This window comes from Anolis sagrei, chromosome 6, assembly GCF_037176765.1.
Source record: "Anolis sagrei isolate rAnoSag1 chromosome 6, rAnoSag1.mat, whole genome shotgun sequence".
Taxonomy (NCBI): Eukaryota; Metazoa; Chordata; class Lepidosauria; order Squamata; family Dactyloidae; genus Anolis; species Anolis sagrei.
Genome location: NC_090026.1, coordinates 16,412,734 through 16,440,526, shown reverse-complemented (window position 1 = coordinate 16,440,526; position 27,793 = coordinate 16,412,734). Strand labels below are relative to the sequence as shown.

Genomic DNA, 27,793 nt, shown 5'->3' with positions numbered 1-27,793 from the left:
GAGGGAGGGAAAAAGGGAAGGAAGGAAAGTTAGAGAAGGAATGAAGGAGAGAAGGAAAGAAAAAAGGGAAAGAAAGAAGGAAAGAGGGAGCGAAGGAAGGGGGAAGATGTAGAGAAAGAGGGAGGGAAGGAAAGAGAGAAGGAAGAAAAGAGAGACAGCAGAAGAGAAAGAAAAAGGGGGAAGGAAGGAAAGAGATAGAGAAGGAAGGAAGAAGAGAAGGAAAGATGGGAAGGAAGGAGGGAAAGAAGGTGAGAAAGAGGGAAGGTTGGCCACAGCAACGCGGGTACAGCTAGTGAATAATAAAAATTATAACAACTAGGTCTTCTTGTTCAAATCCTCAACCGTTCTCTCGTCTTAGCCGTTCCAAGTTCATTTTCCAATTTGAGTTTTTCTGGTAATGCTGTGGTTTCAAACGCTTGCTCAAAGAGCCAGGTTTTCACTCTTTTTCAAAAAGTCAGGAAGGAGGCGGCAGATCTAATATCCCTAGGCAGGGAGTTCCACAGCTAGTAAGTGTGTTGTGCATACATTATGAGAAATGAGAGTTTATGTGAAATAAGCAATAAATCATATTATATATATATATATATATATATATATATATATATATATATGAAATATTTTCATGAGATATGTTGTGTCCCCATACATTTCTTTATTACAATTTATGTATGTGTTGTTGAAGGCTTTCATGGCTGGAATCACTGTAAGGTTTTTGCTGTAAGTTTTTTGGGCTGTATGGACATGTTCCAGAAGTATTATCTCCCGGCTTTTCATCCACATCTATGGCAGGCATCCTCAGAGGTTGTGAGGTCTGTTGGAAACTAGGCAAGTAGAGTTTATATATTTGTGGGATGTCCAGGGTGGGAGAAAGAGCTCTTGTCTGTTTGAAGCAAGTGTGAATGTTGCAGTTGGCCATCTTGATTAGCATTGAATAACCTTGCAGCTTCGAAGCCTGGCTGCTTCATGACTGAGGGAATCCTTTGTTGGACAGTGAATAAAGAACAACAGGGAAAATCCAGACAGGAAATCATCAGAGCCAGCTAACACCGCTCAACAAAGGGTTCCCCCAGGCAGGAAGCAGCCAGGCTTTGAAGCTGCAAGGCTATTCAATGCTAATCAAGGTGGGTAATTGCAACATTCACACTGATGGTGCCTGCTGTAGATGTGGGCGAAAAGTCAGGAAATAATGCTTCTGGAACATGGCCATACGACCCAGAAAACTCACAGCATTTATGCATGTGTAGATATATCTTACGAGGGGTTAGTTTAACTTCCAGTTTGCTAGTAAAACTGAATTACTGTGTCGCGAAATGACACGTATAAAAGGTGTGCCACTAACACAAAATGTTTGGAAATCTCTGACCTAGAGATTCCTTGACAAATGTTCTCTCGGATTAATTATTTTTTTAATTATTTGTAGCTTTCCCTTCCATTGGGGTCCTTTGCCCCTAAACCCCAGTGAATGTGAGCTCTCTGGCTGTAAAAGAAATTAAAGTGCAGATACAGTGAAAAGTGCCACTGAAGAATGTAAATACGAGCCTCCAAATAACATTCAGACAGGTACCTTCAACAGCCCTTTTTTGAAGAAGTCAATGTAAAATGTATGTACTAAGGCAATGGTTCTCAACCTGTCCCCAGGTGTTTTGGCCTACAACTCCCAGAAATCCCAGCCAGTTTACCAGCTGTTAGGATTTCTGGGAGTTGAAGGCCAAAACATCTGGGGACCCACAGGTTGAGAAACACTGTACTAAGGAGATAAATGTTATGATTTAGTCCAGAGCTTCTACAAGGACATAAGGAATCAGTACCTGAGTTTCAGGCTCAATCAGCCCAAAAGCTCAGCATGGTAAAAACTGGATGATGCTGGTGTATCCATAGAAAATTTAAGGAAAGAAATCCACTTAGATGAATCATACCACTGACTGGTCAGCAAGGCGGGACAACTTTAGAACTTGGAACACAGCCTGGCCAACTGGTTTTGGGAGGCTAGAAGTATTAAAAGAAGAAGAAGAAGACCAAAATAAACTTTTTAATTAAAATGTTGAGAAGCTTAGAACATCCGGTATCACCTTACAGGTCTGGAGAAAATCACCCTACCAGCAATTCGTATGACTAGCTGGAAAGGTAGCTCCATGTATTCACATGAATGTAGCTGCCCCATTATTATAATTAATGGCAATGGAGGCTACCTCCCCATCCATAGAATCATAGAGTTGGAAGAGACCTCGTGGGCCATCCAGTCCAACCCCTTTCTGCCAAGAAGCAGGAAATCACATTCAAAGCACCCCTGACAGATGGCCCTCCAGCCTTAAAAGCCTCCAAAGAAGGAGCCTCCACCACATTCCAGGGCAGAGAGTTCCATTGCTGAACAGCTCTCACAGTTAGGAAGTTCTCCCTAATGTTCAGGTGGAATCTCCTTTCCTGTAGTTTGAAGCCATTGTTCCACATCCTAATCTCCAGGGCAGCAGAAAAGAAGCCTGCTCCCTCCTCCCTATGACTTCCCCTCACATATTTATACACAGCCATTATGTCTCCTCTCAGTTTTCTCTTCTTCAGGTTAAACATGCTCAGCTCTTTAAACCGCTCCTCATATGGCTTGTTCTCCAGACCCTTGATCCTTTGTGTCGCCCTCCTCTGGACACATTCCAACTTGTAAACATCTCCCTTAAATTTTGGTGCCCAGAATTGGACACAGTGTGATTCCAGGTGTGGTCTGACCAAGGCAGAATAGAGGGGTAGCATGACTCCCCTAGATCTAGATACTATACTCTTATTTATGCAGGCCAAAATCCCATTAGCTTTTTAAGCTGCAGCATCACACTGTGGTAGAGTGGTCCACTCTACCACCATGTGCTTATGACCTTTTTAAAATTTGTGCTTCCAAATATAACTCAGTGATTGATCCATAGCATTTGCCTTATTGACTGGGAAAAGCTGTGACCCTTGAGTCTATATGTAGAACAGTTACTCCTTAAAGAAGATCAAGGCTCACTCTGTACCTTTATCCCCTCTTTAGCTACTGGCATCCTACAATCAGAAACATTCTCTTTTTTTTTTTTTACCTACAACGCCCTGAATTCTGAAGGATTCTATGAGTTATAATCTAATTTTTTTTTAATTCTATCCATGCTAGTCCCACCCATATTGAGCATAAACATCTGTAAAGGAAAGTCATGCATGTGTTCTTGAAGGCTTTCATGGCCAGAATCCCTGTGTTGCTGTAAGTTTTCTGGGCTGTATGGCCATGTTCTAGAAGCATTCTCTCCTGACGTTTCCCCCACATCTATGGCAGTGAGATTTATATATCTGTGGAATGTCCAGGATGGGAGAAAAAAAATCTTGTCTGCTTGAGGCAAGTGTGAATGTCACCATTGGCCAACTTGATTAGCATTGAATGACCTTGCAGCTTCAAAGCCTGGCTGCTTCCTGCCTGGGGGAAACCCACCCAGGATATTCCATAGATAAATAAACCCTTGTTTCCAACAGACCTCACAACCTCTGAAGATGCCTGCCATAGATGTGGGCAAAATATCAGGAGAGAATGCTTCTGGAACATAGTCATCCAGCCCGGAAAACTCACAGCAACCCAAAGTCATGCATTAATTGTAGATTTCCAACCTAACATATCCAGTGAGTGGTTATCTGCTGTAGTTGCTTTGGGTTTTAGTCCGAAGTGTAAAGAGAACCGGGTTCAGCACTCTGGATAGTTCACTTACAGGCTGGGTTGAAGCCCTGATCAGATTTAATGGCCTGTAACATTGGACTATGCATCATATATGATATTAAGCTGGATCTACAAAATGGTTCTTCTTCCCACTCTAACATATTGGTGCACCGCATACATTTAACACATTTCAGCCCCATAAAGCTTCACCTTGAGCAACTACATCCTTCACCGTTCAGTTGCCCTTAATCTGGCTTTGTACACGCACTGGCATTTCATATGTTCCCTCCACCACCTTTCCTGTTTTCATGGAAACCTGCCCACACCCTTGGGACCTTCAGCTTTTCCGGAAAAGGGAGAAGAAGCTGTTGCCACTGGAAGTGCTGGTGCCACGTCGAAATAAAGGAGGGTTCTTGCCTTGTTCTTTGGAAGGAGTCTTTGGCGGATTGGAGACAGGGTGAGCCTTCTCTTCCTGGTGCTTCTGGAGCAACTGCTGGTGAATGATGTACTGAATATCATCCTGTGAGCCAGAAGAAAGGAAAAATAAATAACACTCATTTCCTGGAATCCAATTATTCTAGGACAGTGTTTCTCAACCTGGGGATTGGGACCCCGGGGGGGGGGTGTCACAAGGGGGTACCAAAGGGGTCATCAAAGATCTTCAGAAAACACAGTATTTTCTGTTGGTCATGGGGGTTCTGTATGGGAAGTTTGGCCCAATTCTATCAGTGGTGGGGTTCAGAATGCTCTTTGATTGTAGGTGAACTATAACTCCCAACAGCTACAACTCCCAAATGTCAAGGTCTATTTCCCACAAATTCCACCAGTGTTCAGAATTGGGCATATTGAGTATTCATGCCAAGTTTAATCCAGATCCATCATTGTTCGAGTCCACAGTGCTCTCTGGATGTAGGTGAACTATAACTCCAAAACTCAAGGTCAATGCCCAAAACCCTTCCAGTATTTTCTATTGGTCATGGGAGTTCTGTATGCCAAGTTTGGTCCAATTCCATTGTTGGTGGGAGTTCAGAATGCTCTTTGATTGTAGATGAACTATAAATCCCAGCAACTACAACTCCTAAATGACAAAATCAACCCCCCCCCCCAACCCCATCAGTATTCAGATTTAGGTGTATTGGGTATTTGTGCCAAATTTGGTCCAGTGAATGAAAATACATCCTGCATGTCAGATATTTACATTACGATTCATAACAGTAGCAAAATTACAGTTATGAAGTAGCAACAAAAATAATTTTATGGTTGAGGAACTCTATTAAGGGGTTGTGACATTAGGAAGGTTGAGAACCACTGTTTTAGGAGACTTTTCCTCTTCATTGTCTTCAGGGCTGAAGTTTGACCATACCTGCTTTAGAGGTAAAAAAGGTCCTTTCTGGGGTACTACAATTCCTATAACTTGGGAGTTATAGTTTCCCCCAAATCAATCCTTCTAAGCTCTGCTCAGATAGCTCCAGGAAGAGAGATGGTCCTGGTTCTGTCATGTTGTAAAGCAAACTATATCATTGGTTCTTATTTTGCCTTTGTTTTTAGTTTTCCCTTCAGCTGCCCTGCCTCCTATTTTCATCCAGTCCTGAAGTGCATCTATACTGGAGAGTTAATGCAGTTTGACACCACTTGAACTGCAATGGTTCAATGCTAAGGACTCATGGGTGTTGTAGTAATAAGGCATTTAATGTTTTCCTGTGTCTGTTTATATGGTGCAATCGACTCTGAGTCCCCTTGGGAGAAGAGCTGAATATAAATATATTATTATTATTATTATTATTATTATTATTATTATTATTAGTTTTACAAAGTGTTTGCTTTCTCTGCCCAATAGTACTGGTGCTTCATCAAACTACAAATCCCAGGATTCCATAGCATTGAGCCATGGCAGTTCAAGTGGTGTCAAACTGCATTAGCTGTATCCATGGTTCCCCTTTTATTTTAGGTCCTTGCTCAGAAACAGAATTAATCTCCAAAGTGGCCTTGGAACAAATGGTGAATGCAGGGATGGGATCAGCAATTCTCACGCTCATCCCAGCTGTGTCACTGCCTGAAGCTGGAATATATTAAACAAGACCATGAGCCAAAGCCTCATTTTCCTGGCCATTGGGGATTTCAGAAACTTGGAAGCTGTTACTACTTAAAGGTTTCTTGGAACATCGCTTGGTCCACCCCAACTTACAGAATTCAAAACGAGAAGGACAGCTGGCAATGTTCTCGATAAAATCTCCAGAAATATTTTCTGATGTTTGCTTACTCACTTGCCAAGCTTCCAGCTCCTGGGAAAGTGCCATCTTCTGCCGTATGACCCGCAGCAACTGCTGGCTCAAGGAATCCCGTTCCAGAGAGACTTTGGCCATTTCCAGCTCCATCTCGCCTTTCCTAGCAGGCAGAGGAAATGCAAAGAAATGTAAGCAATGAACATACACACACACACACACACACATATATACACACACACACATGCACACAAACACACATATTAAAGTCAAGCCCATTGCAACAAGACTGAAATGTAAGCATAGATCTACATTGCCATATAATGAAGCTTAACTCCATTGAACTGGATAATATTTTTGGAAAATGGCATTCAAAATATCTACTCCACCTTAAAACATCTTGGTTTAAATCATGCTCTCAAGAGACCAAAAATAAAGTAGTCTTCGTTAAAATAACATAGTTTGTTTACTCACAAACTTCATATATTCAGCATACAGGTACATTACATATCAGTCTAGTTACCGATAAGATTTGAAGTCGTTTATCTGTGTAGATAACACAGGGCATCTTTCTTATGATCAACAGTCCAAAGTTTAAAGCATGGTTTCTCAACCTAAGGGTCGAGACCCATGGGGGGGGGGGGGTCGCAAGGGGATGTCAGAGTGGTCGCCAAAGACCATAAGAAAACACAATATTTTCTGTTGGTTATCGGGGGTGGGAAGTTTGGCTCAATTCTATCATTATTGGGGTTCAGAATGCTCTTTGATTGTAGATGAACTATAAATCCCAGCAACGACAACTCCCAAATATTAAGCTCCATTTTCTCCAAACTCCACCAGTGTTTACATTTGGGCATATTGAGTACTCGTGCCATGTCTGGTCCAGATCTATCATTGTTTGAGTCCACAGTGCTCTCTGGATGCAGGTAAACTACAACTCCAAAATGCAAGGTCAATGCCCTCCAAACCCTTCCAGTGTTTTCTGTTGGTCATGGGAGTTCTGTGTGCCAAGTTTGGTTCAATTCCATTGTTGAAGGAGTTCAGAATGCTCTTTGATTGTAGGTTAACTATAAATCCCAGCAACGACAATTCCCAAGTGACAAAATCAACCCCCTCTCCAACCCCACTAGTATTCAAATTTGAGTGTATCAGGTATTTGTGCCAAATTTGGTCTAGTGAATGAAAAGACATCCTGCATATCAGATAATTTACATTACAATTCATAACAGTAGCAAAATTACAGTTATGAAGTAGCAACAAAAATAATTTTATGGTTGAGGGTCACCACAACATGAGGAACTGTTTTAAGGGGTTATGGCATTAGGAAGGTTGAGAACTACTGGTCTAAAGCATCTCTCTGTTCTGAGAGTCTAATGAAGTCTTTTTAGTCTGAAAGTCTAATGGTGTCTCTAAAGCATTCTGTTTCTACAGACTTCTAAAATGGAGTCTGAGTCTGAATAGTCCCAGATCAGATCACATGGTCTGCAGCCCTTCCCACAACACAGAGTTAAGGAAAACTGCATACCAATACACACACATACAATACAGCAAGCAATCTGAATTATATACATAACAAATAACTAGTATAGGAGGCTTGTAGAAGGTTGCTATTTCTAACATATACGGCAGTGTAGATTCATATAATCCAGTTCAATGCAGTTAAATGGCAATGTAGCTCCAGCCTAAGGCAACAGGACATGCTACTGGCCCCATTTACATTGCCATAGAATGCAGTTTGAAGCTGGTCACTGTAGATTCATGTAATGCAACTCAATAATTATCATCATCATCATCATCATCACCATCATCAAAACACCACCAACAACAACAATTTTAATTTACACCCTGCCCTATCTCCCCAAGGGGACTCAGGGTGGCTTACAACAATATAAAACACAGTGGCAAACATTCAATTCTAGTGAAATATATAACAAATTTTAAATAACCAGCTTAAATAAACATTACATAATACAATCAACACATTTAACATACTGGTTTTAAACCACTTCATTGGATGTGTTGCAATAGCAGATTCCCAGATTAGTTTAGTGTTTAAACCTTATTTTATTTTTCTGGTTATTTAATATTTAATGTTTATTTTATTTACATGAAATTTGTCTTTGCTGTTTTAATGTAGCACAAATCCTATGTAAAATCACACTACCTATTTTTGACATTAATATTGAAATCTGAAAATCTTAAAATCCGACTAAAATACCTGGGGTTAAGATGGTGTACAGCAGATTAACAAAGGCAGATGTTCAACAACAAAGCAGGATGCATACCAGTGTAATTAAACGCTGGCCATATAATGCCATTTCAAACTGTATTACATAGCAGTGGAGATCTAGCCTCAGTTTGCAGCTAGAAAAAGCAAAGTGAGGACAAGAGAGGAGAAAGAACTGGGACATTTCAGAAGCTGTTGGGATGACTCAGAAGTAATTGGGACTGTTCCTTGCTTGTTTGGAGAGAGGAATGTGTTGGCAGACTTACTATTATTATCTGTTATAGTCATTTAAAAGAGGAAGCTGTCAATGTCTCTCCCAGCATATTCTAAAATACATGTTAGACTAGAAGGTGCCACAAATATTCACTTTGTTGTGCAAACTATTTATAGATCTAACAGCAGGTTTAGATCTTCCTTCCGTCCATTCTTGCAATACATTTGCAAAATAGAGGTGCAGGGGGAATGTGACAGCACTTTTAAGACTAATAGGGGCTTTCATGGATATAGCCCCACTTGTTCGGCTGCAGAACATACCGTAATTATATTCAAAGTCTCAAGTTATAAAGCATATTTACAAAGTTTATTTATACAGTCATGGACCCATATAATGCAAATCAACTTTATTATATTGTATTGAACTGCATTATATGGGTCTACATATTATATGGGTCTACATTGACCATATGATCTAGTTCCAAATGGCAATATAGATCTAGTCTGGTTTATTTATCGTGTCAGAAGCAAACCAAACAGTTGTATTGCATTAAAAAAAAGAAAAACAGACAGACAGACAAACAGACAAAACACAAAGTTTGCAAACTTGGTATTTGATTAAATGTCCTTTGACCAGTAGATTGTATTTTAATGTATTTTATGTATTAGTACACTATGTGAAGTGATATTTTAAACTATTGTTTATGAATCTCTTGTTGTGAACCGGCCTGAGTCCCTCTGCGGAGATTGAGAAGACTGGTATATAAAAGTTCTAAATAATAATAATAATAATAATAATAATAATAATAATAGCTGGCCACTTGAAATGCCTCTGGTGTTGCTAGTGTGGTGGCAGTGCCCAGTTGGTGTTGACAAAGAACTGCATGCAGTTCCCATTATGACCTGAAGATGTCACTCTTTCATGGTTTAGGCATAAACATTCTTCCCTATGCTGAGGATGCATCCACATTGCTCGGTTAATGCAGTTTGACAACACTTTAACTGCCATGGCTCAATGTTATGGAATGCTTGGAGTTGAAGTTGTATAAGGTATTCAACTGTCTCAGCTAAAGAATGCTGCTGCCTCACCAAACTACAACTCCAAGCATTGCAGATTGGCAGTTAAAGCAGTCCCAATCTGCATTCATTTCACAGTGAAGATGCAAACCATGTCTGGAGCCCCCGGTGGCACAGCAGGTTAAACCACTGAGCTTGTTGACCGAAAGGTTACAGTTTGAATCTGGGGAGTGGGGTGAGCTCCTGTTGTTAGCCCCAGCTTCTGCCAATCTTGAAAACATGCGAAAATGCAAATGTGAGTAGATCAATAGATACCACTTTGGCCGGAAGGTAACTGCACTCCACGCAGCCATGCTGGACACATAATCTTGGAGGAGTCTATGAACAACACTGGCTCTTCGGCTTAGGAATGGAGATGAGCTTCAATCCCCAGAGTCAGACACAACTAATGTCAAGGGGAAACCTCTACCTTTACTTTTAGATATAAATGTGCATCAACTGTTTTTAGAAGAGTGCAAAAGTTGGCTCATATTGGACTCTCTTCATAGTCGTGGGTGCTATCCATGATGCTGTGCTTTTCCCCTACTAACACAAATACCAGTGATAGATGTCTGTTGACATTGATATCATGCTTAAGCACTCATGTGTAAAAATAATAGATTGAAAAGGAATGCAGGGATGTCTCACTTTATGATAGCCTCATCCCGTTCTGCTATGGCTAATTTCAAAGCCTCATCCCGGTTGCTCTCTTGGTACAGACGCCTCTGGTTCTCGATTTCAGACTTTAAATTGAAGAGTTCCACGTACTGCAACGTAATCTAGACAACGGAATGAGAAGAAGAAAAGATATTTCAAGAAAAAAATCATGCTATGCTACTTTTTACATTTTATGGCTGTGTATACGTTTACACAAAACACACACGCAACCATCACATTTAAAAAAACAAATATACAACAACTACCAATAACCAATCAATATTACATCTATGGAGAAATGAAAAATAAATGTAACATTTATAACACATATGAACAATAAAAAATTAAAACTATACACAGCAGTAAAAACAATAACATACTGAACATATAATATGAAAAATAACATATATCATAGCCAAAATCACATTACTTATATAGTAAGAAAATAAATAAATATCCAGAATGTATGGTATATAACAGGTCTGGGCAAACTTGAGTCCTCCAGGTGTTTTGGACTTCAATCCCCACAATTCCTAACAGCCTCAGGCCCCTTCCTTTATTGTTATTTTATGACTATGTTATACTTTTTTTTCTATGTAATTTTGATGATGTTGTTTGTTGTTTATGCTTTGCTTCTATTTTGCTGTAATATGTTGTCCGGGCTTGGCCCCCTGTAAGCCGCTCCAAGTCCCCACTGGGGAGATGGTGGTGGGGTATAAATAAAGTTTATTAATATTATTATTATTTTCCCCCTCAGCCACTTAAGGTGGAAAAGGAAAGGATGTGAGGTTTTTAAGAATTGTGGGAGTTGAAGTCCAAAACACCTGGAGGGCCCAAGTTTGCCCATACCTGGTATATAACAACTTTTTTTGAGAAACTGCAAGTTGATTCTGGTGTAAGCAAATTGGCCATCTGCTGACAGAGGGTGCTCAACATACTCTCCCCGGATTCGAACCACTGACCTATCAGTCAGCAGTCCTGCCAGCACAAGGGTTTAATCAATTGCACCCTAGGGGGCAATATAACACTTATGAATAGGTTCTTTCTAAACAAGCTACCTCCTGTTGTAATCATGTTCCTATATAAACACTGCGTAGGCGATAATGCCAGATAGATTAAGTAGCTCAAAGGAAATTCTGAAGCAATACATTTACATAAATTTAAAGAGACATAACTCCATGCTACCTTTCTTGCTTTACCTAGGACAGTGGTTCTCAACCTGTGGATCCCCAGGTGTTTTGGCCTACAACTCCCAGAAATCCCAGCCACTTTACCAGCTGTAAGGATTTCTGGGAGTTGAAGGCCAAAACATCTGGGGACCCAGAGGTTGAGAACCACTGACTAGGACATTGGTTCCCAACCTGTGGTCCGTGAACCACCAGTGGTACGCAAGAAGAAAATAGGGTCTTGTCAAAGGCTTTCATGGCTGGAATCACTGGGTTGTTGTAGGTTTTTCGGGCTATATGACCATATGAACAATAGGTTTTTCGTGCTATATGACCATGTTCTAGAAGCATTCTCTCCTGATGTTTTGCCTGCATCTATGGCAAGCATCCTCAGAGGTTGTGAGGACCTCACAACCTCTGAGGATGCTTGCCATAGATGCAGGCAAAACATCAGGTGGGAATGCTTCTAGAACATGGTCATATAGCCCGAAAAACCTACAACAACCCAGAAAATAGGGTCCGCAGCCTCATCATTACTACACTGTTGCCTCGAAACCACGCAGCAACAAGAGTGACTGGTCTCACAAAACACTCTTATAGTGCTGAGGCAACAGTGCTGATGTTGGGAGGGGAGAGGTTGACTACCCACAAAAGATTACTACTACAACATTGGCTCTAGATTATTAAATATTGTTTTCTATGGGTGAGCAGATGGCGACTACCGGATGGCATATGTTCTGTATCAGAAACTAGAGGTAATGTGGTCTATCCAATGCAATTTTCTGAATCAGCACACCAAATAACCAAACTGAATCTAAAGTTGACCGAAAACAGATTCATAACCCTTTTGGTTCTAATGTTGGAAAGTGGGCCCTGGTCAAAGTGATCCCTGGTCAAAAAAAAGGTTGGGAACCACAGACCTAGGAAGAAGAGTGCACCCTACCTGATCCTGGAGTTTCATGATCTCTGTTTCTTTCTGCCTCAATATATCTTGTTCCTGTTGCGACAAGGCTGAGACCCTTTTCATGTATTCTGCTTCTTCTTCCTCTGATCTCCGATGTGACGCAGGAGCCGTGGAAGGAGGACCAGGCTTCCCGGTGCCATTGGTCAGAAGCTAAAACAAAGCATAAGGGACATATTTTCATGGCGATCCCTTACATAAATCAGGTTGAGTATCCCTTATTTGAAATCCCCAGGATCCAAAAGTTTTGGGGGGGGTTTTTTTGCTAATAAGAAGTAACTAGTATATATACCTGGTGTTACCCAGGTGTCAAACGGGGGTAAGAGCTTGCTTTCTCCCTTCTGCAGCTCTGAAAAGGCCTACCTCATGTCTTTTGGGAAAATGGTACCTTAACCTTTTGGAAAATGTGAATCTCCATAACCATTTGGGAAATGGGATTCATAACCTTTTTGGAAAACCAATGATCAAAGGAAAGGTATGACCTTGTTAGAAGTCATAACCTTTTGAAAAGTGATGTTCACCAGCATTCATGCTTAGCAACTAGGTCTTTCAGCTGTTAAACTGATGTACCTAGGTATGTCTTTGAACTGTCAGGGACAAAGACATGCCAATGCACAAAAACTTATATTCAGCAGACTTTCAGAAGTGTTCCTTTAGTTGCCCAAAAAACATCTACTCTCTCTTAAAATAGATTGGCTTTTAAAATCATTTATTTATTTATTTATTCGTGGTATTTGTGTACTGCCATTCTCAACCCTGAAGGTGACTCAGGGCAGTTCACAGTGTTGGCAACAATTAAATGCCATTGATAAAAAAAACAGTATAAAACATCAAAATTGACCCTCCCATGATAAAACATTAAACATTATTAAACACATAATACAAAATAACATCACATATCACACAAAGACATAGCCATTGTCCATAAACAGTCCTGGGTGACTGCACTTTCAACTTTCACTTTAAATATTCCTATTATGGGCCTGACATTTAGTTCCACAGCCAGGTCTTTAGCCGTCTCCTAAAGGTCAGGAGGGAGGGGGCCAACCTGATCTCACTCAAGAGGGAGTTCCACAGCCATGGGGCCACCACCGAGAAGACTCTGTCCCTCATCCCCATAAGCCACACCTGAGAGGTCAGAGGGACCGAGAGCAGGACCTTCTCAGAAGATCTTAATCTACAAACTGGTTCATATAGGGAGATGCATTTGGACAGACAAGTTGGACCAGAGCTGTTTAAGGCTTTATAGGTTAAAGCCAGCACTTTGAATCATGTTCGGTAATTAGTAGGCAACCGGTGAAGTTGCTGCAACAGGAGGGTTGTATGCTCCCTGTGCGATGCCCCAGTTAAAAACATGGCTGCAGCGCGTTGGACTATTTGCAGCTTCTGAACAGTCTTTGAAGGCCACCCCACGTAGAGGGCAATGTCGTAATCTAAACAGGATGTAACAAGAACATGGACTATTGTGACTAAGTCAGACTTCCCAAGGTATGGGTGCAGTTGGCTTTCAAGAGACAAAATAAACAGTCTTCTTTAAAAGTAACAAGAGTTAGTTTACTTTCAAAACTTCATGTATACAGCATACAAACACTTTGCTTATGAATCCAGTTATAATAAGATTTTAAGTAGTTTCTCTGTATAGGTAACACAGGGCATCTTCCTTAGAAACAATAGTCCATAGTCTAATGGAGTTTTTAAGCTTATATCTTACTGAAGTCTAAACTGTATAACTGTACTCACTGCTTCTGATGCAAACACACACTTTTCTACATGGCTTCTCAAAGCAAACACTGATCTAAAATTGAGTCTCAAGTCCTGAACACATCCAGATCTGATCACATGGTCTGTAGCCCCTCCCACAACAAAGAGATTAGGTAAAATTGCAAACCAAAACACACATACAATACAGTAAGCAATTATATACATAACAAATAACTAGTGGAGGCTTGAGGAGGTTGCTATTTCCAACAATATCTACAGCAGGGTAACTCTCCAGCGACTCGCTTTGGGCAGGGTCTCTTTGTGGCTCTTTCTTTCCTTCCTCATTTTTTCTTATACACCTTCTCTTTCTTTCTTTCTTTCTTTCTTTCTTTCTCTCTCTCTCTCTCTCTCTCTTTTCTCCCTTTCTTTCTCTTCTTTTCATTCCCTCTGCCCATCCCTTTCCCTTTCTTTTCCTTTCTTTCCCCCCTCCTTTTTTCTTTCTTCCCCTCCCGTTCCGTCCCTTTTTCCTTCCTTTCTTTCCAACAACTACTATGTTACACGATTTTTGTTCCTGGGCTATAAATGTCATTTCCTAATTGGCTGTATCATAAAAACATGAAAAACAGATTGACACACACTTTGTAGGGTTCTTCTGACACTGAGAAATGTGTCTCTGGGACATACAAGTGAGCTTTATGCCACAACCCAGTCCTGGCATACCTTAAAAGCTTGCCCAGGTGCACCGGGGGCATCCTCCAAACTATTATTAATCTCAGACTGGATGGAGGTGACCGAAGTGTCCAAATCGTGGAGATGGATCTCTTCTTTCATCTCCTTGACTTGATGCTGCAATCGACGATTGGAGACCCGAAGCTCCTCCGCCTCCACTTCTACCTGCTGCAGCTTTGGATGAGAAATTAGTTTGTTATGACAAATGGAAATAATGTGGGAAATGGTTCCTTCATGGAAAGCAGTTCCACAATCCCTTCTTCCTCATTCTTTGTTGAACCGACTCATGTGTTCCTTGTTTTTCTACATTTACTCACTCCCAAATACTTCCAGTTTAAAACTCCCATAATATGAATATTTAGTAGTTATGTTAATATATACCCGTAGTTCCTTCTCGTGGCTCTCTTTGCGGAGAAGGAGGAGATTGTCATGGAGCGTGTCCACCAAAGCCTGGATCGAATCGTTCTCTTCCCGGAGATGCTGGGTCTGTTTCTCCAGATCTTGCTTCCGCTCTTGTAACATAAGATTCTGGGGAAGAAGTGGGCAGGAAAACCAATGTTCAACTTGCTACCAAGAGAGATCCTTGAACACTTACTCCTGCTCAACTGTCAACTGGTTGCAACTCTATATAGAAGGACCATGTCCTATTATGGGGTCAGCACAAGACTTTCCAGCAGAAAATCTAAAAAATCCACCCCTTATTTGGCATTGGCATTGGCTGCTTGTTATGCTTCAGTGGCACATCCAATATGACATCTCATGAGACATCCAACTCACTCATCCTATTCGGAATAAGATGAGGATGTTGGGAAGTTACCTCTCATGGTTTCCATTGCAGTAGGGTTCTGAGTTCATTATGTGTTATACAGTCAGCCCTCCTCATTCACTGGGGCAAGGGTTTCAACTGCCCCTTCTTTCCAGCGAAAGTAAATAATATAAATGTAAATTTATTTATTTAATTATTTTCAAATTAACAGGACATTTCTCAAGGAACCTGCACTATAAGTTACTATAACATCGCACTGGAAGATCTGCAGATTCCTAGAGAAGTGTTCTCCCTAAAAATTTCTAGGAGTAGATTTAACCCAGTTTGATTGCAGGAGAACTATACATCCCAGGACCGACAACTGTTATAAACTATGATGAATTCTCCCCAAACCTCTCTAGCATGTTCAGTTGCTGATCAATTCCTCTGTTTGCTGTGTGCCATAGAAAAAAATAGGAAAGGGTTAAGGGAGAGGCAGTGGGCAGGGCCATGCAAATTCCACACCAATGGAGAGAGTAAGAAACATTGGGATGTCAGTGGTGGAGGAAAAATAGAAAATCTTGGATGAAATGGTCCCAGTATGAAAGCCTTCACTTGGGTGGTGGGCAGTATGGTGTTTGTGGAGGACATTGGCAGGGCTCTTGGACATGTTCGTGGCGCTCACTATAACCTGCAATGTCACTGGAGGCAAGGCCATTGCTGTCTCCTGAGCAGTGGGAGCTATAGCTGTTTGTGGAGGCAGGAGCATGTCTGTGTAAGTGTACAGTCCAGCCACAAGCACACATATATTTTTTTTCATTTTTATTATGTGGATGGATGGATGGATGGATGGATGGATGGATGGATAGATGGATGGATAGACGGATGGATAGACGGATAGACGGATAGATGGACAGATAGATGGACAGATAGATGGACAGATAGATGGACAGATAGATAGATAGATAGATAGATAGATAGATAGATAGATAGATAGATAGCATTACACTGGACAACACACATTTTGGTGCTCCAAAGTTTAGACCTGTTTCTGGGTATATTTGACCTACTGATTCCAAAAATGATACCAGTTCTCCTTTATCAGCTTAAGTTTTTGAGATACAGAAAATATGCCATCTTCTAGTCACTATCTGTTTGCCCACTGAAAACCATGATAAACATATCTAAGAAACTAGAGCGAATGCAGTCTATCCACTGCGATTATCTGAATGAGCACCTCAAATAATTCCAAGAACAGTCCTAAAAACCAAGGCACCAAGAAATTTATTTTTGTTGTGTTGTTATTCCTCCAGAGTCACATTTTAATTATATATTATATTTATATAATTTTATATAATTATTATATATTTTATATTACATGTAATAAAAAGGTAAAGGTTTCCCCCTGACATGAAGTACTATACCATTATACGGTAATATTATTAGTAATATTACATGTAATAGTACTAATAATATTACAGTATAATGATATAGTATAATATAGTAATACGTAATATTGATTAATAATAATAATAATAATAATAATCTTTATTTATACCCCGTCACTATCTCCCCAAGGGGACTCAGGACGGCTTACATGATGCCAAGCCCAACAATTACAACAAAGCAAATACACAACATAAAAATGCAGCAATAAAATATAATGACAATAATGCAAAAAAACAATACAAATTAAACACACAATGCAATATAAAACCATAATAATTGGACACAATGGACAAGGCCATTTGCAAAGACTAACAGGTTTAAAAATTCTGGGTGAGATGAGCAATGTAGTGTATCTGGAAGGAGGTTCAGATGGGATGAAAAAATGGGGTTTAATTGCACTAGACTAGAGGATGAAATAAAGTGCATCTGAGGGCATTTTATGCAGGGTTTGGTCAAGGATGGGGAATTGCTGTTCATTCATTGAAGGCACGCTGGAACTGCCAGGTTTTTAGGCTCTCCCTGAAGACTGCCAGGGTGGGGGCTTGTCTAATTTCTCCGGGGAGCAAATTCCAGAGCCGAGGGGCCACCACAGAGAAGGACCTCTCCCTCGTTCGTACAAGTCGCACTTGCGACGGGGGTGGGAGCGAGAGAAGGGCCTCTCTGGAAGATGAAAGGGATTGTGTAGGTTCGTAGAGGGAAATGATATTGTGCTATGCTAATAATATTATATTGTGTGTGTGTGTGTGTGTTGTGTGTTGTGTGTGTGTGTGTATATATATATGCCGCTCTGAGTCCCCTTTGGGCTAAGTAAATAAATAAACACATGTATAAATAAATAAATATTAAGAGACAATGCCTCCTAGAAGGGATTAGAGCAAAATGTCACCTCCCTCACCCGTTGGGCACCTCCAGGTGTAAGGACTGAGTAGCAGAACAAAGATCACTTCTCTCACCTCTGCGTGCAGGCTTTGCGTTCGGGCAGCATGTTCGGTGCTGCTAAGTGCCAAAGTCCGATGCTCCCCACGCAATAGCGTCAGTTCTTCCTGTATCCGCTGTTCGTGATGGGCAAGCTGGCAAGAGTGGCAGACAGATTTATGGAATTAAAATGTATATCTCACTTTTTCCTCCAGCTGTTAGGAATTGTGGGAGTTGAAGTCCAAAACACCTGGAGGGCCAACGTTTGCCCATGCCTGAACTAGATATAAAAAAGATCAATTTGGGGAGTATGAAACAGCTATATTGCATTATTATCATGCTCAGCTTTGACATGGCCAGGGTCCAAGGATGGCAGAGACTATAGTCTGAGACTATCAGATGAGAGGATATCTCTTTAGGAACTTTGCACTTTTTGCAGGCTTGTCTTATATGGCTTGTCTTATATGAACTCATTATTTTCTCCTCCTCCTCCTCCTCCTCCTCCTCCTCCTCCTCCTCCTCCTCCTCCTCCTCCTCCTCCTCCTCCTCCTGGTTTGTTTCTGGCATTCCTGGAAACCTGCCAGTCTGGTCAGTGCTGATGCTGTAACAACAATGTGGCGTGACCTCACTCCATGCTTTGTTTGGCTTTAAAATGCCTTCCTTGTTCTCTAATGGAACTTCCAGCATTGCTCAGCTCACCTACTGTCCGCACCCGCTTCTGTGTAAGTTGCGGTGAACTGGCATTTGCATGGCATTAAGAAGCAGCTGTACAAAGGCTCAGTCAGATCATTGGTCTGTGTAGCCTAGGCTTAGGATAGATGCAGAACCTATGGCTGAATGGATCACTTCCATCCAGGATAGATAATGGCAAGGGATAATGGGAGTTATAGTCCAGCAAGAGGGCCAGTGTGATGTAGTGGTTGGAATGTTGGACTATGGCCCAGTCCTCATTGCTATATAAAATCCAGATTATCTGCTTTGAACTGGATTATATGGCAATGTAGACTCATACAATCCAGTTCAAAGCAGATAATCTGGTATTGTCAAAGGCTTTCATGGCCGGAATCACTGGGTTGTTGTAGGTTTTTTCGGGCTATATGGCCATGGTCTAGAGACATTCCCTCCTGACGTTTTGCCTGCATCTAAAAGTTTGCTCCAGGCACTGTCAGGCCATTATATGCTAATCAAGGTGATCAGTTGAAATATTCACACTTAGCTCCAGCAGACAAGAGTCCTTTGTCTCACTCTGGTTATTCCACAGATATATAAACCCTTTTCCCTAGTTCCAACAGACCTCACTACCTCTGAGGATGCTTGCCATAGATGCAGGTGAAACGTCAAGAGAGAATGCCTCTAGACCATGGCCATATAGCCCGAAAAAACCTACAACAACCCAGATAATCTGGATTATATGGCAGTGTAAATCCAGTCTATGACTCTGGAGACCAGGGTTCGATATCCATGGAAACCACTGGGCAACCTTGTTAGAGCATGTAAAAATCAGTTGGTGAATGTGTTAACTGAAAATGCAATGCACAAAGCTGATTGGTTGGGCTACACCAGAGAAGCTAGCTGAGCCTGGGAGTTTTGGCAACAGTTACATGTTTAGTTTTTCTGTGCAGACGGTTGGTTTGTATTTCTGCTTCTGGGCTGCTGGAAGAAGATCCTTCACATGGACACCTAAAAGGACGTTGTGTGAGTCAATGCAACTGTTCACATGACTGCATATATTTTGCTCTGCATAACAAAGAATGAACACCTTATTCTTTACTGATGATCTGCATGGCATATCTTTTCTCTAACAAGACAGTATGTGGATTGGTAAAGATGTAAACTATGCGTGATTTTCATTCCGCCACAAACCTTGGGCAAGTCACAGCCTCAGAGCAAGGCAATGTTAAATGCCCTCTGAACAAATCTTGCCTAGAAACCCTTTGGCTAGGTTCATCATAAGTCAGGAATGACTTGAAGGTAACACAATAACAGTGATCCACAAATACTAGAAGGACTACCAATTCCCACTCCTTTGACCTACTTATTTGCAGTTCCTGGTGTGTTTCCCAGCTTGATATTTTGAGATGCCCGTGGTTGAATCTGGGATGCCATGGAAGCACATGCTTTGCCACCAAGCTGAAGCTGTGCCATTAGCGTGATAATAATCTGGGTGGTGTGTACTTTGCGTATGTGCAGATATGCATGCATACAAATACTGTTCCAGGAAAATATTAGACCAAGGGAGGGGAATGCATTGCTCAACTTCATCTTCTGTGCTAGTTTCAGGTTTCAAAATGTTCACAGCTTCTTTTAAGAGACAGGGAGAGAGAAGAAAGGAACGAAATTATAGTGTCCCTTAAACTGATACACACCAATATCCCACTTAGAAAAAACAAACTGTTGCAGGCAATCTTTCTGAAGGTTGATTAGGGAATGGACCAAGCTTCTTAAATGGTAGCCCAGAGGCCCATCTACACTGACTATTGTTGGAGCGGGTAAAAATCAGTTAGTGTGTGTTAACTGAAAATGCAAAGCATGAAATGATTGGTTGGGCCATGCCCAAAAGGCTAGATGAGCCTGGGACAACAGGCTCATCTAACTTTCGACAACAGTTACATTTTTAGGCTTTAGCTGTGCAGGAGCTTGAAAAGAGAGATTTGCTCCTGGACTGCTGGTGGATTTGCTTCTGGGCTGCACGGACACTCAAGGACCATTTGAATATCTCTAAAAAGGACATTGTGTGAGTATATGCAATTGTTCACATGATTGTATATATGTTGCTCTGCATTACAAAGAGTAAACTTCTTGTTCTTTATTGATCATGTGCATGGCACATCTTTTCTCTGGCAAGACAGTGTGTGGACTGGTCAAACGTGAACTACGCATGATTTTCATTCCACTACAATCATCTCATGCATTTTGAAGCTAGCTTCAAACTGCAGTATCCAGGCAATTAATTCCCACAGAAGAGTGCAAAACAAAGCCCATAATGTGCACCAGTGCTCTGTGGTTCATATAATCTCCATCCTGGCCCCAAAATGGTTTCAGGACTTCCTACGTGATCATCTGCAGAGCAAAACTGCTTTAATTTAATACCGGTTTGAATCTGCATTAAATGGTCAGTGTAGATGGGGCCCAGATCTCACTTATTAATTAATTGATTGATTGATTAATTTGTGACATTTATATACCACCCTTCTCACCCCAAAGGCCTTACAAGTTATATGTAAATACAATGTATCATATTATTAGCATAGCACAATATTAGTACCATACATTCCTATATTGTACTATACCACTATACTGTAATATTAGTAATGCATGTAATATGTATTACATGTAATATGAAATATATAATTATTATATTGTATAATTAGTAGTAGTATTATATTGTATTACATTATAATGTTATCAACTAGCCGTCCCCTGCCACACATTGCTGTGGCCCAGTCTGTGTATATGTGTTTTGTGTGTGTATATGTGTGTGTATATATATGTATGTTTGCATATATATATATGGTTTTGTGCATGCGTTGTTATGTATTTTTTATTATTTTTTGGCTTTTTACGCCTCTTTTGCTGTGATTTTGACTGCTTTTATGAGTGATGGTCACTCGTTGGCCTGATAGGTGTATTGTGTCCAAAATAGGTGTCAATTCGTCCAGTGGTTTTTGAGTTATGTTAATCCCACAAATGAACATTACATTTTTATTTATATAGATATTATATGTGTATACAATATATTCACTTCATTCACAACATCATGCAAGTCCCAAACCATACTGAAACATATCCAGCTTTGGCAGAGCTTGGGAAACGTATTTTGGAGGGGCTACAACTCCCAGAATCCTTGTCCCAGTACAGTCACACTGAACTGGTAAACAAAGCTTAAAGGTAACTTTCCATATATTTTTGTTATATAATTGATGCCTCTTCTCCCACTAACAATCAAGCCCAGCACCAAAGGAATTGCCATCATAAATGTGAACATCTCTCCTTTTAAACCAAGGAGGACTCTTTGACCTTTATAGGGTGGCAAGAGCAATTCAGCTCAGTTCAACGGGTACAGTATATGCCAGCATGAAACAGTAATAGAACAAAGAGCTTCATCTGTTGAACTGCTACCCTACTCTGTGGAAGACACAGGCTAGGTCCACCTGGACATGCTCTCAACCCCTTGCTGCCCAGACTCAAGCAAGCTGCACTAGCGCCCACCTGACTGAGTTGCTCCACCAGGCGCTGGTTCTGCTCTGAAAGGTCCAGGACAGCCTGAGAGCTTTCCCGGCTGGTGTCCTGCTGTTCCAGACGCTGCTGACCCAATCGGTCTCGGGCGGCCGCCAAGTCTGCCTCCAGCTCTGCAACGCGAGTCTCAAATTCGGCCCGACCCGACTCGAGGTGCCGACGGAGTTCATGCTTCTCTTGTTCTAGACGCTGGGAGAGACCAGAGTGAAGATGAGAAGAACTAGATGATGATAAAAAGCAGCTAGTATAAAACAAGAATCAAAATGGTGTGCTATGAGCCATGCGATCCAGTCTCTCTTCTGCTAGGAATTCATTACCATATTTCTAAATTGTAATCACTAAACTTGGTGTCATCCAGTGTAGTTTAATGAGACAGCAGTTTACAGTATTTATATTCTGCCTTTCTCACCCCGCAGGGGACTCAGGGCGGATCACAATGCACATATACATGGCAAACATTCAATGCCATAGACACACAACATATATATTCAGATACACAGAGGCTATTTCACTTTTCAGCTTCATGAGTGTATGCTTTGAATTACGGCCACCGGGGGAGCTATCGCTTCACCGTCCACTTGTGATACCAATGGAGTACTTCTCATTCTTTTGCACACTGCTGGAGAATGTTATGGTGTTGAAAATTAGTTAAATTAGCCTCCCCACATAAGTGGTACCTAAGTTTCCTGCGTGACCGATGCAACTGTCTTTCGGGCTGCAAAGGTCGACAGCAAGCTAGACAAATTACTCTGATTTGGGCTGGCTTGGAACTCATTACGTTTAGGTCAGTAGTTATTTTAATGCAGCTCACTTCCAACCAGCTGTAATCAACTCTGTAAAAGTCAAACCTACAAATGTGGAAAGCTGACTATTCACTGAAAAGCAGGTGCTTGAGGAAAACTGTTATATACACAACAACTGGGATGTCTGAACAAGGCAAAGTAATTTCATGTTCCTGACAGGCAGCATTAGGCTCACATATACATGGCAAACAACCAATGCCATAGACACACAACATATATAGACAGACACACAGAGGCTATTTAACAAAGGGTATGCTTGGAATTTCGGCCACCGGGGGAGCTGTTGTTTCACCATCCACTTGTGACATCGATGGAGTACTTCCTCATTCTTTTGCATGCTGCTGGAGAGTTTTATGGCATCATAAATTAGTTAAATTAGCCTCTCCGCATAAGTGGTACCTAAGTTTCCTACGTGGCTGATGCAATTGTCTTTTGGGCTGCAAACGTCAACAGCAAGCTAGACAAATGGTCGGGAGCTTACTCTGACTTGGGCTGGCTTGGAACTCATGACCTTTCGGTCAGTAGTTATTTCAATGCAGCTCACTCCCAACCAGCTGCCCCACAACCCGTAATCAACTCTGTAAAAGTCAAACCTACAAATGTGGAGGGCTGACTATATCTCTGAAAAGCAGGTGTTTGCGGAAAACTGTTATATACATAACATCTGGGATGGCCGAACAAGGCAAAGCAATTCCTATGTTCCTGACAGGCAGCATTAATCTCAAATTAAGTACTGTGCATATTCCTTTCCTTGAGCATTTGGAACGCTATTTGTTAAGAATTTCTTACTGAAGGTGTGGTAAATTTATCTGCCAGCAGCACTCAAGACATTTGCACCTACAAGGGGAAAGTCTTTCAATTGGTTTCCATTCCATTCCGGCACACCTTGAACGCTGCCAGCCAGGACGCCAACTTTAACAACAGAGACGCACATTTAATACCGGTTGAGCAAGACTATGAGCTTCACTTTTTGGTGATGTCATATCTACAAAATGCCCCCTGGCCCGGTTTGATCTCCAAAGAGTGGCCACATGTTGACTTACCGCCCGCCTTATATAATATAGAGAAATATTTGGATCTCGAAAGGGCACAGCCGGTGGGCGAGGTTTCTTCCAACGTGAGTCATGCTGGGCGCTTTCTTTCTACGACTCCCCTGTTCCATTCGGTCACCTTCTCCCTTCAGCAATTATAACCAGCTCAGCCTTGACTCGGCGGCAGTGCCCTCTTTAACACCAAACTGGTTCAACTAGTTGCCACAGGTATCATCATGCCCAGAGGAAACTGGCAGCTGCCAATTTCACCATTGGGGTGGAGGGGTTATTTGTAAGAGGAAATGGAGGTGAGAAAAAAGGATGAAACACAAGGTGCATCCACACTGTAGAATTAATGCACTTTGACACCATTTAAACTAAGGAGCCCTCAGCGGCACAGTGGATTAAACCCTTAGGCCAACAGGGCTGCTGACCGAAAGGCTGGGGTTTGAATCCAGGGAGAGCTCCCACTGTCAGCTCCAGCTTCTCATGTTGGGGACATGAGAGAAGCCTCCCACAGGATGGTGAAACATCCAGGCGTCCCCTGGGCAACGTCCCTGCAGATGGCCAATTCTCTCACACCAGAGTGGATTAAATGCTTAGGCCAGCAGAACTACTGACCCAAAGGTTGGTGGTTTGAATCCAGGGAGCAGAGTCAGCTCCCACTGTCAGCTCCAGCTTCTCATGTCAGGGACATGAGAGAAGCCTCCCCCAGGATGATCAAACATCCAGGCGTCCCCTGGGCAGTGTCCTTGCAGATGGCCAATTTTCTCACACCAGAGTGGATTAAATCCTTAGGCTGGCAGAATTACTGACCGAAAGGTCAGTGGTTTGAATTCAGGGAGCAGGGTGAGCTCCCACTGTCAGCTCCAGCTTCTCATGCCGGGGACATGGGAGAAGCCTCCCACAGGAAGGAAAACATCTGGGTGTCCCCTGGGCAACGTCTTTGAAGAAGCGACTTGCAGTTTCTCAAGACGCTCCTGACACGGAAAAAAACCAAAACCACTTGAACTGCCATGGCTCAATAGTATGGAATCCTGGGAGCCATAGTTTTACAAGGTTTTCAGCTTTTTCTGCCAGAATATGCTAGCACCTAATCAAACTCTGAGCAAGGAAGTCAATCATCTTTTCTTTAGATAGGCCATTCGGTCTTGTTGTAGACAACCTGTCTATCCAAGCAAACTATGCGCCAGTCTCAAAGATATATATGGGGGATATTGGGAATTTCTTACACAGAATCATGCTCATCAAACATATAACGTAGAAAGAAGACTAAATTACTGGTTTGGGGAGCTCAGATCTGGGAAACTCAAAGGTGGTTATGACGAAATTCTGACTTGGCATGTGAAAAAAAAGCCATGTTCTTTGAGATATGCTTGTCCTTTTACCTATACGCTTCAAATATTCCAATTTGGCAGAGGCTGGTCCAACAATGCCATATAATGCAGTCTGAATTGCATTATATGATTAGCGTAGAACCTTATAAAGCAATCCAGTGCAGTTCTAATTGAAATATATGGTTTTGCACTGAACATATAATGCATTATACGGCAATGTAGAACCAGCTAGAGACACTCCTGATAAATCCCCTTATTGTCCCACCTTTTTGGCTGCTTTTAAGATGCCCCAGTTAGTTTCTCTTCCTCCCTCCATCTCCCTTCATCCTCAGCTTATGTGAAGTAATACTGAATCTAAAGATCCATATTATTTGGCTTTATGCAGCAAAGGGAGAAAAGGAGAGCTTTCAGACAAGCCCTATATCCCAGGATCTGATCCCAGGTTTTCCACTTATCCCAGATTATTGGGCAGTGCGGACTCATATAATCCAGTTTAAAGCAGAAATCCTAGGAAAAGATTCTGGGAAATAAGGGCCTGTCCGGAAGGGCTCAAGATCTGGGGCGAAACTTAGCTCTTCCCTGTATGGTAAGGCAAAAGCAAACTTCTGCAGCTTCTCCAAACTTGCCTGAACAATAATCGTTACCACCTTGACCAGATTCTGATGTAACTTTGTCCCATGTGCCACCATAATGCGAGGGTAGCCATCGCATGAACCATCGAGGACTTTAAGATCGTCCGGGGAGGATCTGCTTTCAGTCCCGCCTTCGTCACAAGTACGTTTGGCGGGGACGAGAGACAGGGCCTTCTCGGTGGTGGCCCCTCAGCTATGGAACACCCTCCCTAGGGATATCAGATCAGCTTCTTCCCTTTTAACATTTCGAAAAAAATTCAAGACATAGCTTTTCGAACAAGCATTCGCAAATATACAAAGTAGCTGACATAGGAAAATGGAACAACTATACGATGGGACTGGACAATGTTTTTAATAAGGATTAATTAATGACTTATGTTTTATTGCTATTATTATGATTTTATTTATGTCAATGTTTTTAAATTGTACTTATACTTTTGTGCCATTGAGTTTTGCCTTGTAAACCGCCTCGAGTCACCTGAGGGCTGAGAGGGGCGGTATACAAATACAGTAAGTAAGTAAATAAATAAATAGCAGCCACCTTCCCCTTCTCACCTCTTTGGCCTCCATATACTCCTTGGACAGCTCCTCATTGCGCCGCTCCAGCTCCTCATTGCGTTCCAGGAGCATCTTTCCCAGCTCCGCCGCCAGGAGCAAATCTTGCTCTTTCCTCTGCAGCATCAACCCCAAATCCCCTGCTTCGGGGTCCTCGTCAACAGAAGCCATATCCCCCATGAAAGACTGCTGGGGTTCACCCCCAAAGGGGTAAAACTCATCCCCCAAAGCCGGCGGAGGGGTGAACGGGGTACGAAGGGCCTCCTCCTCGGGATACATGGAAGACGCTGCACTTGTTGTCATAGATTTCCAAGGACAGGGAGCCAACAGACCAAACTGGGCCAAATTGGGAAGCCAGGGTGGCTAAATTCGAACCCAGGACATTGGTTTCTATGATGTACAAGGAAGTGGCAAAAAGACAGATGGTAACCAAACAGTCTTCTAGTTCCCCATTGGGAGAATAATGATGCTTTCTAGAAAAAGAGCTTGCAAGTCAGCAACACCATCCACAAATCCAAATAAAAGACAATCCAAACGAGACAAAGCTCTGATGGGGGACAACAAGCTTGCCCAGGTCTCAGTTCCTTCTGCTTTTTGCTTCTTCTCCCAGTTGGGTTTTGCTGTTTATTTCCTGATTCCTGCCTCCACCCTCCAGAGGCTGTGACAGGTGAGGTTTTATGCTCCCTTTGCTCCGCCCCGCCATTCACCTGTTGTGCTGAAACCTCCCTCTTTGCCCAGCTGGAAAATTTCAAGCAGAATAGCCAACCGCCTCAGCTGGACTCAGAAATCCTCCTCAATTCCCTTGTCTGTCCCAGACACCTACATACTACATAAAATGCAGTATGTACAGACAGTTGCCTAAGTGATCACCTCCGTAAACATACGTAGGGTACATCAGGGAGTTCCCTTGTACTAAATCAGGACTACACCTCCCCGCATCCCCACAGTATATATCCAACCAGTTACCTTTTTTCAAGGTACACCTTAAGCTTGAAAAGTTACTCTTTTGGACTACAGCTCTCCTAACACAGCGTCTAATGGCTTTTCAACCTACTCAGGGTGCATCTAGACCAGGTATGAGCAAACTTGGAAACAATTGGAATCACTGACTTAAAGCAGGCATGAGCCAACTTGGGCCCTCCAAGTGTTTTGGACTTCAACTCCCACCACTCCTAACAGCCTCAGGCCCCTACCTCCCTACCTAACAGCCTCAGGCCCCTACCTCACAAGTACGTTTGGCGGGGACGAGAGACAGGGCCTTCTCGGCGGTGGCCCCTCGGCTATGGAACACCCTCCCTAGGGATATCAGATCAGCTTCTTCTCTTTTAAGCTCTTTTAAGCTTCTTCTTCTCCCCTCAGCTGCTTAGGGAGAAAAAGGAAGGGGCCTGAGGCTGTTAGGAATGGTGGAAGTTGGAGTCCAAAACACCTGGAGGGCCCAAGTGCACCCATGCCTGATCTACACTGTAAAATCAATGCTGTTTGAAACAACTTTAA

The 27,793-nt window shown here is 42.1% G+C and overlaps 1 protein-coding gene across 1 annotated transcript; it reads right to left on the bottom strand.

Moving 5' to 3' along the window:
- Nucleotides 1-1,055: 1,055 nt before the first annotated feature.
- Nucleotides 1,056-26,934, bottom strand: BICDL2 (BICD family like cargo adaptor 2). Its single transcript, XM_060783052.2, has 9 exons — nucleotides 26,300-26,934; nucleotides 21,915-22,130; nucleotides 17,744-17,860; nucleotides 14,978-15,124; nucleotides 14,588-14,770; nucleotides 12,149-12,319; nucleotides 10,031-10,161; nucleotides 5,929-6,049; nucleotides 1,056-4,184 (listed from the first exon to the last, which is right to left on the bottom strand). Exons 1-9 carry the CDS (start codon nucleotides 26,600-26,602, stop codon nucleotides 4,002-4,004), a joined length of 1,572 nt encoding a protein of 523 aa, XP_060639035.2. The 5' UTR covers nucleotides 26,603-26,934; the 3' UTR covers nucleotides 1,056-4,001.
- Between the last annotated feature and the right edge of the window lie 859 nt (nucleotides 26,935-27,793).